Source organism: Lontra canadensis, unplaced genomic scaffold (assembly GCF_010015895.1).
Source record: "Lontra canadensis isolate GAN:19392208 unplaced genomic scaffold, GSC_riverotter_1.0 scaffold101, whole genome shotgun sequence".
Classification (NCBI taxonomy): Eukaryota; Metazoa; Chordata; class Mammalia; order Carnivora; family Mustelidae; genus Lontra; species Lontra canadensis.
In genome coordinates this window covers 2,054,865-2,070,831 of record NW_022631095.1, presented here as the reverse complement: position 1 = coordinate 2,070,831, position 15,967 = coordinate 2,054,865, and the positions used below count along the sequence as shown (strand labels likewise).

Here is a 15,967-nt window from a genome sequence, read left to right as displayed (position 1 = left end):
TTTAAAAAATCAAGGAATCAGGGGCACCTGGGTGGCTCAGTGGGTTAAAGCCTCTGCCTTTGGCTCAGGTCATGATCCCAGGGTCCTGGGATTGAACACGCATAAGCAGAGAGCCCGCTTCCCCTCCCCTCTCCCTCTGCCTGCCTCTCTGCCTACTTGTGATCTCTGTCTGTCAAATAAATATATATAATCTTAAAAATTAACTAATTAATTAAACTAAAAATAAATAAATAAATAAAAACAACGAATCATATTTCATAAGTTTATAAAACATCTAATTAAATTGTGTGATAACAGTAAGGGTGCAAATGCCACAATTTTGGAAACATGCAAACTATAAGCAAAAAACTCAACTAGAGAGAGAAACATACAGAACTCTGACAGAAAAATGCCCAGCCACAGCCCAGCAAGCCTGGCCGGTCAATATATTTTTCAGATCAAACAAAGAGTATTAATTAATTAGGGAAATTAGTTGAGACACTGGTTGATGCATTTGCAAGGTACCCCAAAGTTCTAACACATAGTAATTTGGAGTTTTATTTTACACAACGACTTGTATAATGTGATTATTGGAGCTTAGGTTTTTTGTGAAAAATGGCCTTTGTGAAAGACACTGATGATAAAAGACACCTAATGGCTTTATGAATTACTTTCATCTTAAATAATAGATCATAAGGGAAAGCATTTAAATTTTCAGTGTAATTTAACTGTATTTTATAAACAAAAGTAATGTCACTATGATATCTGGCAATATAGCCATATGTCAGAAAGTCCCAGTACCAAAGTTTTAATTGGTATCTCAAGTCTATAGACATGCTTGTATCTATCTGAACAATATTTAATAACCAAGAAGTAAAAGACTTCATCTGTCTTAGTTTATATTTTTCAATCACCCATAATCCCATAATACTACTTGGAAGATAACAGCTGCATAAATTTCTATGACTGAAACCTATTTTTAACAGTTTTAAGTATGTATTTTTTAATAACAACAAATAATCATATTTATTGAGTTAAAAATGGTCAGGCTATCTGTTCCAAGTATCTTACAAGTATTAACTCATTTAAGGAAGATACAAAGTACAGCATAAGGAACAGAATTAATAGCATGTAATAATGTTACATACAATATTACATATGGTGACAGATGGGAGCTAGATTTGTCCCATCACAATGTATATAACCATTGAATCACTATGTTGTGCACCTAAAACAAATATAATACTGTATGTCAACTACGTTTCAATTTTTAAAAAAGGTATTAACTCGAGACGCCTGGGTGGCTCAATGGGTTGATCCTCTGCCTTTGGCTCGGGTCATGGTCTCGGGGTCCTGGGATCAAGCCCTGCATCAGGCTCTCTGCTCAGCGGGAAGCCTGCTACCCTCTCTCTCTCTGCCTGCCTCTCTGCCTACTTGTGATCTCTCTCTGCCAAATAAATAAATAAAATCTTAAAAAAAAAAAAAAGGTATTAACTCACTTAAGCCTTCAAGTAACTCCTTGAAGTTGTAATTATTATTCCCACTTTAAGGTACAGATAGTAAGGTACAGACAAGTTAAAGTAACATGACCAGCAAATAGATGGCAGACCCATGATTAAGTCCAAACAGAGTATATCTCCAAAACCTCCACCAAGAAACTTCTCCCAAGGGGCAAAAAAAAAAAAAAAAAAATCTTTACAATCACCACTTTTGTCAAGTGGCTTAAATTATGTGGCCTTTGGCTTCACGGCATAGTAATCTCCGGATAAATAATTGAATGGGTAGATGAACAAATGCATGGGTTGGTTATTTGTGATCTGGTTTACGCTATCATATAAGTTGAAGCTGCTCTACTAGTTTGCTGTTAAACAATGGACAAATAAGACACTAAAAAGAATCAGAAAATGAACCAGAAAAGAGTTAAGTCTGTCAGCGTATCCTTATTTCTTTAGCACTAGTAATTAATCTAAAATAAAGGTTTGCTTTCTATTTACTGGAAGAGTGCTGCAAAGGTGCAGAACTAACATGAATAATTCAACCTAGCCAAACATTACAAAGCTCAGGAAAAAAATAACACATTTAATCAAAACAAAGACTTCTCCTGGGCACTAATCCAGAAGAAAAAAATACAGAATACCTAACTGCCAAAAAGGACTACAGAACCCTCTTCCCAAATGACACTAGAAATGTCTATGCTCTAATTTAATAACACATAAAGCCGAATTCAGCAGCTGCCAGTCATCTCAAGTATTCCTGCCAGTTCTGTCCTCAGGAATACTCTGTTCTCTGATGCAATGTGGGCCACATTTCTTGAGAAAAGAACGGTTTTTAGTAAAATCTTAGGACATACAAATGTTTGTTCTCTACTAAGAACTAATGGCAAGTTAAATGGTTTAATAAGGAAGTAAGATGTGCTTTCAGAAATACTAACTTTCAGCAAATAAAAATTTTTAAATATACGTTACAATGTAGCAAACATTCCCCCTTCATAAGTAATAAGGATTACCATTAAATAGGAGATTCTTTTCCCGAACTTAAAAAAAAAAAAAAAAAAAAAAACACCTGACTACCGAGTACCTGTAGAACTGTAAACTTCAGTCTAGTCCATGTAAAGGCATCCCCCCACCCACCCCCTTCCCGGGACAAGTCCATGTATTATAATGTCAAGAATGGCCCTTGGTGACTGCAATATACAGTCTTGCATATGTGAACAGAACTCATTTTAAAATTATAATTATTTTAAATTTGCTATAAGATCAAGAGGAAAATATATTACCTGTACATCAGGATGGTCAGAGATCAGAGCCCCTTCCTTATTGTAGGTATAAACTACAAAATCTTGGGGCAAAAGATCACTGTAAGAGGAATAAGACACATCATTTAAAATAATTTTAATTTTTAATCTATGTACAACTAAGAACACAACTCATAAGGCAGCACTCCTAGAAGAGATAAGTAGGAATAAAAACTTTTACCTGACAAATTATTATTTTAAAGAGGGAGCTACTATAAAACAAAAAGCTCATGAATAGACTTAAATCTAAAATCGTGTGCATTGCTTCCTCATAAAGAATGCAGGGCTGCACAATTTGTTCTACTGGTCATAAAACTCTGGTTGTAAAAAACACAGGTAATGTCTTTTAATTTTTCTGATACATCACATAGGAAAGGTACAAATAAGGTTATACAGCATATCATATTTCCAGAAGAAACAGTAAGTGTTTTTACTCTTTCCTAAAAGTCCTATATAAACAAGAAGCACTCACTACTTTAGCCTAGTAAGTATAGAGGCAAAATCTCTGTCAGTTGGAGGAAACAATTACTGTGGATTCCTGAAGCCCTCTTGCACGTTAAAGGAACTCAGTACTGTAAACCATACATGTAAAGACAGAGTCATCTTCATTAAAGAAAAAACTATTCAGTGACACCTGTTAAAGATGGTAAGGCAGACTTCATTCGGCTCCACTGTGACAGGTAGAGGAACCACTGCAATGGTATTTTACAGGGAGGGAGTACCAAGGATCAACTCCAAAGAAGTTGGGCATGGGCAACTGGGAATTTATTGCCAAGAGTCAGGGTATCGGGGACCAGTGGACAGAAAATTACTAACTGGAAATATCAGCATTGAGAGGTGGTGTAGCTAAACGAACTTAACAGAATCTCATGAAGACAGGTCAGAGTGAACGCAAACCACCTGGAGGGTCGTAAAGGATGAGGAATGTGACTACAGGGTCAGAGGGATCAGAAATGGGGTAGGCGGGGAGGAGTTCTTAATAAACCAGACTACAGGGAAGTGCACCAATACACCTAGAAGAAGGTTCAACAGCCTGCCTGAAGTTTGGTCAGGCAAAGGCTGTTTGTCAGTCTCCCTCTTGCTCAAGAAGAGACAACCTTCTTTCCTCTCAACAATAAAAATCCCTTTTTCTGGCTGGATGCCTTTTGTTCATTAAGGATCAGCTGAATCATCTACTGGAAGTTGGTAGTAAAGGACATTTGCTGGATGCTGCTAGCAGTCAGACATTTAATGAGGACAGTTGCTATGAAAATAAAAGAAAAACAAAGACTAATAGAAACCCAGTTTCTAAGTCCAATGGGCAGTGGTCAGAGTTTCTGGATTTGAAGTTCTTGAAGCATGGTAGAGGATGATGGCATTGGCCATCTGACAAGTTCCTGAATAGCAGTCTGAATGTCTCTGGTGATGGCATCAGGCATTCTGCTGAACTTTCTGAATGGGCCATACAGCAGGAGACAGGAAGGTTGCCCATACATGTCTGCTGTGGCGAAAAAAAATTGGGGGGGAGAGGGGGGAGTTTACGGGAATTTGTCCAGCTACGACTTGCAGAGCTTCATGAAAAGGGCAGTCTTAATTCTCAATGATTCCAAGTCAGAAGGGAGGAAAAATTGGAAATGTTAATTTGGAGAGTTGTAGCCAGCTATTGGAGGAAACCAGAAGATTTCAGGATTTGGTAAAAACTGGCAAAAAGAGGGGCACCTGGGTGGCTCAGTCAGTTGGGCCTCTGACTCTTGGTTTCAGCTCAGGTTGTGATCTCAGGGTTGGGAGATCAAGCCCCATGCCCGGCTCCACACTCAGGGCAGAGATTCTCTCTTTCCCTCTGCTTGAGATTCTCTCTTTCCCTCTGCTCCTCCCCTGCTCACACATGCTCATTCTACCTCTCTCTAAAATAAATAAATAAATAAATCTTTATTTAAAAAAAACAAAAACAAAAAAACCAGCAGGATGAGCCAGCAAGGGTATACTGCAGTTTTCTACTGCAACGAAAAACAACTTCTCCCTACAGTCACCCTCATTTCTGTCAAAGATAATCAAAGTAAGACTAATCCGTTTGCAAAGTAAATCTAGTCAAATTAAACCTGGTCTGATTATTTACATAAGCTTAGTAAAAATACTGACTGACTGCATAGGCCCTTGTTTGAGTTTGATTTACTGGGACACTTCAAAAGGAATCTTAGATTGGACTTTTAAAAGCCTCTAAGGGCTGGGAAGCCACATGAAGAACTCACCACCAGACTTTTTTTTTTTTTTTTTTTTTTTTTTTTTTTTTGCCGGTGGTACTTACAGATACAGGAGAATTCCTCTCTTCTCAGGGTTCTCAAAATACCTTGAGGTTCCTGGACCTGCCAGAAATGACCTTCCTGACTCACATTTAAGGCAGGAAACCCTGTAAGCCACATAGAGGCTGGTTTTTCCAAGGGGTGTGGTTTATTAACATTGGCTCCCTAAAGTCAGCCTTAGTTCCTTAAAGCTGCCTAGTCATATCTGATCTAAAGCATATCATTCTCAAATATGACATTCCAGACAAAAACCTTGGTGATATAACTAAGGTTTCCAATTGTATTCTGGTACAAGGAGAACAGATTCTCAGTAACTTATATAAATAACTATACTGCCATGAAAATAAGAATATTCTCTAAGAGCTTTCAATTTCTAGAGAGCTCAGGTAGGAAGGAAAGATCAGTGCTTCAGCTCTGTTTACAAGGGTATAAATTACAAATTGCTGTAAGTTACACTTAGCTTAAGAAAAGAGAAAAGGTCTTCCTTAAATTTGGAAAGAAAAAAAAATTAAAGAACCAGCAATGTTTCAAACAAAAAGTTACAAAAAAAATTATAATCATCTTCATCAGTTCATTCAGGCCCATATAATTAAGTCTTATTGTACTTAATTCTGGGTTAGTAGTTTTTATGAATCCATCTGTTTCTTCATTAATTCAGAAAATTCTTTTTTTTTTTTTATATTATGTCAGTCACCATACATTATGTCATTAGTTTTTGATGTAGTGTTCCAAGATTCATTGCTTGCATACAAACTCTGGAAATTCTTACACAGTTATAAACACTTCTAGAGAAGAGTCACAGTAATATTGTTACTTTCTGTGAGTGACAAAATTGTTCAGGTTAAAGACCTGATGAGAGTTCACCACAGTGCTATTGACAAGGACATTTTGTTACTTCTGTGCCACCCAATTTAAGATAATAACTGAACAATAAAGGTATTGGCAAATTTCTGTGAACATCATACAATTTCTATAAGCCAATACAACACATACCTGTATTGTATGTACAATCATCACTTATTTGACAATGCTTCCCAAGTAATTTAATATATTAAATAAGCCTAATTGAACATGTCCCTTTTTTTTAATTTTTTATTAACATGTAATGTATTATTAGCCCCGGGGGTACAGGTCTGTGAATGTCAGGCTTACACACTTCACAGCACTCACCATAGCACATACCCTCCCCAAAGCCCATAAGCCTACACCCCTCCTCCTGGCAACCCTCAGTTTGTTTTGTGAGATTAAGAGTCTCTTATAGTTTCAAACATCTCTCTTTTTATAAGGAGAGAGACAAAAACAATGAGATTTTCCAGGGATCATCTAGGAAATCTCAAAGTTAATCTGAGGTCAAAAAGACTCTTCTTATGGTTGACAAAACAACTCTTCTTAGAGCTTGGAGAAGCTGTCACAAAGGCCTGAAGGTCGACCATCTGACTAAACAGGATCACAGGTCACTGGGAAACAATCCTTAGTTATCCATTTAACTGAAGTCACAATTCAAAGATCTCAAAGGCAAATACCGAAAACTACCTAGTTACAAAAATTCTTAACCTCTTACTATCAAGAACACCTGGTTTTCAATCAAAGAACTAAATGACATAACATCAAACACAAGAAATTGTTTTAAAACACAAAATCTTGTTTTCCCAGGCATATTACTTAAAAGGTAAAGAAAAACAACTTTTTTTTACAATTTCTAATTAAGAGCAAACAAATAATCTAAAAAAAACTTTGTTGTTTTAACACAGAGAGAAAACCAAATAACGGTTTCACATCAGTGTGCTATTAATACTAATACAAATTTTTTTAAAATTAAGATAAATAAATATATAAAAACCCTACAAATAAATCCATCCCATCTTGGGCAGCTACAGATTCCTTTTCCAAGGTTTCTTTTCCTCAAATCTTGTAAGAAATTTTTCTTATAAACATTTGGTTTTCATCCTACTCTTTTCTTCTTTAGCATTCTGGAACAACCAGTCCTACTTTACAAAAATTACTCTTTTCCCCTTAACAAAAACTTGTCCTTCATACCTTCCCTTATCAAAAATACATATTACTTCCCTTTTTACAAAGTTATTTTTCTTTACCCTTATTATTCCTGGTAGTTTCATTTGCATATAATGACTACATTTTTAACCATCAGAAACTCAAATTTTCAGTGAAAAGTAGGAAGTAGACAACTGCAAACTCACATACTATCATACTGTAGCAGGTTTAAGAGTATTATCATTTCATAATTCCTAGAGACATGTGTCTTTTTCATAGCACAACTTTATCATGTTTATTCACAGATTCAAGAATACTTAGCTTTTCTATACCATATTAAAAATGAGATGCCAAAAGTGAATAAAATTAATGTTCATCAATTAATGTTTCAATATTTTCTCTAATTTGGAAATGAGATCTAGACAGCCAAAAAATATCCATCATTAACTTAACTTTGTACAGCTTGAACAGTTAAAGTTCTGAAAAGCTTTTTAAAACTATTTTTAAGGAGACCTATTATAAAACAGAATGATCATTGAAAAGTTGATTTATAAACTTTTATTCCATTTATACCTATTTAGTTTACTTGAATTTAACAATTATGTTTGAATTACTCATGAAAATTTCATAAGACATTAACTAAACAAAGCTAGCCATGTATCATCTTAAGTTATTTTTTCCTGTTGACAAGTCAAGCAAGTATTAAAAAAAAAAAAAATCACAGATGCAAACAAGCTAAAGAACCTACAAAGTTATTCATCTGATTCTTTCTTCTTTGTCTTTTTTAACTGCTGTGCTTGACACACACTAAGCAATTCCTTTTTCTTATACATTTTGTTTTTAGGTTAGATTTATAGTTTAAAATCTTAAACATCTAGCAGAAATAACAAGTTTGTTTGGCTGGTAAACATAGGTAGGAAAAAACTTTGTATCTCCATTACATATTTAATGCTGACAACTCTGATGTTGTCAGTTTATCAATAATTTTAAAGTTAGCTTTATTTATGAAAGATTTTCCCAAATCATGCAAACTTCAAAAAAAAAAAAAAACGACTTGGGTTAGTTTCTATATTTCTGAGTTTTAAGAAAATTTATAGAAGTGTTCATTAGCCAAAGCCAATCTGAACAGAACTCCTTTAAGGGATTTTTTTTTTTTAAGATATATTTATTTATTTGAGAGAGAGAGCATGCGCAGACATCGAAAGTGGGGGGTGGGACAGAGGGAGAGAACCTCAAGCAGACTCCCTACTGAGTGCAGAGCTCCACAAAGGGCTTCATCTCACCACCCACGATATCATGACCTGACCACCAAAATCATCAGTCGGACACCTAACCAACTGAGCCACCCAGGCACTTCTCCTTTAAGGGATTTTATAAATTAATCTGATAACTCCATCCAAAGGTAGGAAACTACAACATATCTATAGTACACATATATATAAACAGATATAAACATACAGACATACACAAATAGAGATCTTACAGCTTCCATTTCAAAATTTTAGCCGTGAGTCAGTAAAACAGTAATGCAGTCTCACTGGTTTATCTCCCCTTTGTATTTTCACCCGAATTGTGTTTGTGGCAAATGGACCAAGTTAAGGTGACTTGTTACCAATGACTGTGGAAACTTTTAAGATTTTTTTTACTGTGATATGTAATCTTATGAAGGCAATAGACTAAATTTTAGATGACTGACTGAAAAGATATCCAAGTGCTGTCTAGACATTTCCAAAGTCCATAAGTGGATAAACTGTCCGACTCTATTTCCAAATAGTGGGGTTTTTTTCCCTCTTCTGAGTCTCAGAGAGTTGCTGTCAGGGGCAACAACTGAGGGGGCCCAATGGAGGTTAAGGTGTCTACAATTCCAGGGGCTATAGAGAGCTGAAGGCTGAAGTGGGAAGGGAAAAGTCAACAAGGGTGGACAAAGAGACGGAGACGGCAGGGGCTCGAAGACGGACTTCGCAAAGGATTCAAAGAAACTAGAGGGAAGACTGAAGGTGGTAAGAAGAGGAAGGAGGAGCAGAAGCAGCAGGAAGGGAGAGGTACACGGAGTATTGAGGTTGGAGAGATCTCAAGTTCCCCAAAGAGGACAATGAAGTTCCAAATTACCCTCACCAAAATCATGCCAATAAGAAAGTAAGCAGGCCCCTCAGAAAATCAGTAGGAGTTTGAGAAAAGGGGTTTCAGTTGACTGAGAAGTTCCCCCGGGAGAAGCGCGATGCAACAGAGAAAAGAGAACTCAGAGAGAGCCAGGAGTAAGAAGCTTCCAGCCCAGGGTGTCAGGGAATGATCCCCACTCAGAACAAGGAACCAGGAAGACCTTCCAGCCCAGCAGGTACCTTGCAAAAAAAAAGCCTGGGACTCTAACCCAGCTTCAAAGAGTATAATCAAAATCTGTCCTTACCAGCGTCAATAGACGTTTGTCTGGTGTAACAGTTCAGGAGTCAGAATCACCAATGGATCCCCAATCAATCAGCCAGGAATGCAGACAAAGCCTTCAAAGGTGCATACTTAGGGCCCTGGGTGAGAGATCCGGGGGTCCAATGATGAATCTGATCCTATCTGAGTCATGGCACAATGACTGTCAAAGAAAAAAAATATCCAATGACACCTTTAAAGACAGTGAGGCAGACTTCATTCAGGACCATTACACTAAGTGTTGGGACCATTTCAAAAGGATTTCACAGTGGAGGAGAACCAGAGCAGAACCAGAGCAGCTCCATAACTATCTCCAGGGCTTATGAACACATCAGGAAGGCACTGTGCTAGCTAGTGATTTACAGTGTGCCATTTAAAGTTCCCAACTCCCCCGGAGGCAGCCAGGCTCAGCTTGTCTATACTGTTTAAAGATAGAGAGATTGATGGTTTGCAGGCATTTTAATCAGTTACACCGCCTGTCTTTGGCTATCTGACCAGGGTAGTATGAAAGACCCCTTGGGTAATCCCCTGAAAGTAAGACGCCACACACTTATCTCACAGGTTTGTAATCTAGAGACAAAGCACATCTGGGATGTACATAAAGTTTTCAATCCCCTTGATTATCTGCACTTTCTTTGTCCTGAAGCACCTTATCATTCACCTTTATTAAAACCTCCTTGAGTGAGCCTAAGAGTAGCCTGAGGCATCTTCAGTCCTTTTGATTACTCAACCCTGTTTATCAGTGCAGTGCCTCCCCTCCTCCCTCTCCCCAACACAAACACACACACACACACACACACACACACACACCCTCCATCTAGCGGTGAATCTGAAAAGAATAAACTGGAGATAGTTTGCTTTGCTCTGAAGTCACTGCCTACCCAGTGAGAGCAAATTCTGCTCTGCTTCTCCAGAAGGAGAGTAGCCACTAGGTAGCACTGACATAAATGTGCTACCTAAAGGCCCCTCTGCCTGATGCTGGGGTTCAGGATTAGTAGGCCCACCAGGCTTTCATTCTAAGCTAAATCCTCCACCCCAGCCCTTATCAATAATAAAAGTGACATATTTAACTTACCCTTCCATTTCATTTTTAAATCTTGCAGCACCCGCACAAAAAGATGTGATCTCTTCTTTCCCATAACCCCTAGTTCCTGCCAAATACTCCATGTAAGTGATTACATACCCTCCTCCACAAGAAGGGTTCATGGCCTTAACCAAATTCTTAAGGAATTTGAGACCTAAAAAGAGTTAAGACCACTATTCTAGAGGCAATGGAAGGAAAAAATTTGCATTTACTAGAACACAGTCACTCCTTCATTGAATTTCATAATTTCCCTGTTACTACAAAGAATGTATCTGAGCCATCCTCTTATAGATTATCTACTGTGTTTTTCATTAGTGATCACTAGCTTTGATGACCACCTTTCAAAGAGGTGGTCTAAGGCCTAGCAACTCTTACAAATGCCTGGAAAAGTACCATTTGCCACCAAATCAAGAAGCATAGTAATAGAGAGCAAACATAACATACATATGTAGATCACCAGACTTCTGGTCAAATGACTTGGACTTGTACCCCAGCTTAAACCCTTACAAACTACGTTTGAGCAAGTCAAGGAATTTCCCTGAACCTGGATATTCTTAATGCATAAATTGAGGACAACAGACACTGCTCAACATTTAGGTTGTTATAACAATATGATAAATGAGATAAAGGTTATGAAAATGCTTTATAAGATGAAAACTATACAAACATAAGAAACTATAGTTGACCCTTAAACAACACAGGACTTTGGGGCACTGACACCCCATGCACCCCATGCAGTCAAAAACCCAAATATAATTTTTGATTCCCTAAATACGTAACTACTAACCTCCCACTGTTGACCAGAAGCCTTATCGATAATGTAAGTGGTCAATTAACACGTATTTTACACATTATATGTATTTTACACTGTATTCTTTCAATAAAGTAAGCCAAAGAAAATGTTGTCAAGAAAAGCATAAGGGGGTACCTGGGTGGCTCAGTCAGTTAAGAGTCACACTCTTGATATCAGCTCAAGTCAGATATGATCAGCTCAGATATGATCTCAGGATTGTGAGATTGAGCCCTGAGTCAGACTCCATGTGGGGCATGGAACCACCTTAAGATTCTCTCTCTCCCTCTGCCCCTCCCCTCCTCTCTCTCTCTCTCTTAGGGAAAAAGGGGGCAGTGAGGGGGGGTGCCTGGGCGGCTCACTTGGTCAAGCGTCCAATTCTGGATTTTAGCTCAGGTCATGATCTCAGGGTTGGGAGATCAGGCCCCACAGTGGGCCCCATACTGGGCATGGAACCTGCTTAAGACTATCTCTCTCCTTTTTTCTCTGCCCCTCTCCCTACCCCATGCTAGCACTCTTTCTCTCTCTCCCTGTCTCTCACTCTCAAAAAAAAAGAAGAAAAAAGAAAGAAAGAAAGAAAGAAAGAAAGAAAGAAAGAAAGAAAGAAAGAAAATCATAAGGTTATAAGGAAGAGAAAATCATCTACAGTATTGTACATATATTTATCGAAAAGAATCCACACATAAGTCGACCCATTGGTTCAAACCTATGTTGTTCAAAAGTCAACTGTATTATTTTATTGACATTTTAATTAATTTACATGTCCTACAGAAAGGAACAGAAGAAAATATCTGGACCTATTAGGGTTTTCTTACATATTGACATCATTGCATTAGAGTCAAGCAAGATCCTTCCGGAGTTTTGTGAGAATTATATAAATAATATACCTAAAAGTACCTAATACAGTGCCTGGGACATAGAAAATATTCAATAAATGTTAATGTCCATCAAATACAGTAGAAGACTTCAGAAAGTCTGCTGGACAATATCTGTTGCACTGCCTGAACTTCTGCTAAGGGGACTCAAACCCTTTGGATTAACATCCTCTTCTAGATTAAAAGTCTTACTCAAACTTGAGGATGCACAAAATGCATCTAGAAAGCTTGTTAAAACATCTAGAAAGCTTGTTAAAACACAAATTGCTATGACACCTCCCAAACGTTTGCTTCATTCTAGGGTTAGTCCAGTGAATTTGCACTTGACAAATTCTCAAGGGCTGCTGAGAGGTTCCAGGACTATGCTTTGAGCAGCACGTCCTTAGACAGAAATACTTTATATCTCCCTCATTCACACCTCACTGTAGATGGGCTTATCAGGCGACATTTTTTTCTAGGATTTTTCACTAAGATATTGAAGTTGTGCTACATAAGAAAAGGGAAGTGGCGGCGGGGCGGGGAGTGTGGGGGGGGGGGCCTCCTGGGTGGCACAGTCAGTTAAGCATCTGACTCTTGGTTTCGGCCCAGGCTGTGATCTCAGAGTCATGAGGTTAAGTCCCATATCAGGGTGCATGCTCAGTGGGGAGCTTGCTTGAGATTCTCTCTCCTTCTCCCTCTGACCTTCACACTTGTGTGCTCTCTCTCTCTCTCAAAGAGATAAATAAATCTTTTTTAAAAAGAAAGAAAGAAAAAGGAAAAGGGAGAGACAGACCACAGGAAAGTGGGTGACTTAGCATGGTTAAAAACTTGGCATTTCGGGGGGGGGGGGGGGGGGGCAAAGAAAACAGATCACCAAAGTGGAATCAGGTGAAAACATGCCAAAATGTGGAGAAGGGATTAAAAGGGAATGGTGAGAGACTACTCTTACATCCTAAATATATGTCACCATCCCCTCTCCCCATGCTCAACCCATGTAGAAAAATTCATATGTTGAAGCCTCACAGCCACTGTGGCTATATTTGGAAATGGAGCTACTAAGGAAGTAATTATGGTTAAATAAGGTCATAAGAGTAAGGTCCTGAACTGACAGAACTGGAGTCCCTATTACAAGAGACACCACAGAGCTTGCTCCTTCCCCTAACCCCCACCCCCCCATAACAAGGAGGCCATGTAAGCGCAGCATGAGAAGACGGCCATCTGCAACTCAAGGGGAGAGCCCTCTCCAGACACCAGCTCAGTTGGCCCCTTGATCTTGGACTTCTAGTTTCCAGAACTGTGAGAAAAATAAACTTCCTTTTTTTTTTAAAGTCTGCGTTATTTTGTTATGGCAGCACAAGCAGACTGATCTAGCTATTAAAGACTTCTTTACCCCTGCTTAGTTGTTCCTTAGGCCGATCACAACTAAAAAGTTTTCTCCTGAAATACAACTTTCTTTGGCTTTAATTTATTTTCCCTTGCTCTAACGTCAACGGAAACCAAAAACAGAATGGCTTTTTCCACACTGCTACTCCTGTTATTCTCACCTTTTTATCAATCTACTAAACAACATCTAACTAAACAGACTATTTAAATATACTATTTAAAATACACTATCTTTGGGTGCCTGGGTGGCTCATTTGGTTAAGCGATTGACTGCCTCCAGCTCAGGCCATGATTCCAAAGTCCCAGGATGGAGTCCCGCATCAGGCTCCCAGCTCCATGGGGAGTCGCTTCTCCCTCTGACATTCCCCCCTCTCATGCTCTCTCCCACTCTCTCTCTCTCAAATAAATAAATAAAATATTTTTTTTAAAAAATACATAAAATAAAATACACTATCTTTAAAAACATACTATTTTTTAAATCAAAAAGCCAAAGTAAATTAAATTTCTTACTTGTTTCTTTCCAAGTGAATAATATGCTGTTTTCCTTCAGCTTGAATGATATAAGACACCTAAAAGCACAGGGGGAAAAGAAAAAACAGTAAAACACCATCTTATAAATCACTTTTCAAAACAGGTATTTATAAGATTAGAAATTCCATCCTGAGTTAAAATAATCTGGCACCAACTGAAATTGTTTTACAGAACCTTATAACTGCTCTTAAATAATAAAAAGATACTCTGACCATCCCTACCTTCCTTTAATAACCCATTGTGGGAAATCACTTGCATGTCCATCTAAACTTTCCTTAAATTCATTTATATTTCAGCTGTAACTTCATAAATTATTTCTATTAAGTCTGGTCATGTATTAACTACAACGTAAAGTACTTCTTCCCTTTTGTTTAAGTGAAATGCATTTCTTAGTTTCAAGGGATTATCTTTAGTTCTGGTCACCCAAAAGTTGAAATTCATACTCTTATGATTTTATGGCTTCACACAGCTTACCACATTTCACCACTTCTAAAACCCACTTTTTTCCCCTCAAATGAACATCTCTGAAATCATGATGCATCATACAAAGGCGCAGCAGTCGAAGTGGCAGGCCTCTGATTCTTTTGTAATTAGCGGTCTATTTTTTTTTTAAGATTTTATTTATTTATTTGACCGACAGAGATCACAACTAAGCAGAGGCAGACAGAGAGAGAGGAGGAAGCAGGCTCTCTGCAGAGCAGACAGCCTGATGCGGGGCTCGATCCCAGGACACTGGGATCATGACCTGAGCCGAAGGCAGAGGCTTTAACCCACTGAGCCACCCAGGCGCCTCGTAATTAGTGGTCTATTAAACAACAGTGTGCCTTACAAATGACAGCATCTGAGCCAATGAACTGAGATAAGGTAACCTGCACTTACACAACCTCAAGGTCACAGGCCCCTCTTCTTTATCTCAAACAACTTCCCCAGCAGCTCACCAGTCCATCCACCAGAAGTGCTTACTGTGATCCCTAGAACCATGAGATTTCACTTTGCATTAACTCTTTGACCAAAAAGAAAAGTCATAGAGGGACTCAACAAATAATATTATCAGAAGTGTCCTCTTATTTTCCTTACTGTTTCTGGGCTCTAAGTTAACGTTTTGCCAAGAAATAGCATGATCCCCTCTTCTGGAACTCATCAACAGCCTACTTCTAGGGCCTAGACCAAGTTACAGCTCCTGGCACTCTATTTTCATAACGTGAGCTACCTGTGACCTACCTCAATCTCAACTTAGGCATCAAAAATACCAAGCTCCTAGGTACAAACTTCCAGTGACAAATAAGACAACAGAGATGAAAGTACAGCATAGAGAATATAGTCAGTAGGATGGTAATAACTTTGTTTGGTGACAGATGGTGACTTCACTTATGGTGAGCACTGAGTCATGTATAGAATTACTAAGTCATTAAACTATACATCTGACACTAATATAACATTGTATATTAATTATACTCCAATAAGAAAAGAATCAAAACTAAAAATTAAACAAAAGAAAGTTAGAAACAACAACAAAAATTCCAAGCTCCTTCCACTTTCACAGTTTTGGCATGTGCTGTTCTATCGTGTCTGCTCTTGGCTGTCCTATTGTCACAGAAATTCTGAAGAGTCTGAGAGTTGTTTCGTGATACTGTACTGCTTGCCCAAGTATCTGTCCAGATTGCTCATTCCCCTGCTTCCGGTCTTTACTCAAGGGTCAACTTCTCAGTAAGGCTTTCCTAGGCTGCCCTACAAAAAAATACAAACCCTCTTACCCCACCCATACACTCACTTCCAGCACTCATTATCCACCTTCCTGGTATAATTTTCTCAAGAGCACATATTATCACCTTAAATAATCTACATTATTAATTTATATTATTT

The 15,967-nt window shown here is 38.1% G+C and overlaps 1 protein-coding gene across 2 annotated transcripts in view; it reads right to left on the bottom strand.

The window, feature by feature from the left end:
- The window catches only part of ADAM9 (ADAM metallopeptidase domain 9), a 142,641-nt gene that overhangs the window by 115,134 nt on the left and 11,540 nt on the right, over window positions 1-15,967 (bottom strand). For both annotated transcript variants that reach the window (XM_032838045.1, XM_032838044.1), the window contains exons 3-4: window positions 14,084-14,142; window positions 2,756-2,834 (exon numbers count right to left, since the gene is read on the bottom strand). In XM_032838045.1, the coding sequence (XP_032693936.1) occupies window positions 2,756-2,834; window positions 14,084-14,142 (138 nt within the window). The remainder of the gene's footprint in view (window positions 1-2,755; window positions 2,835-14,083; window positions 14,143-15,967) is intronic.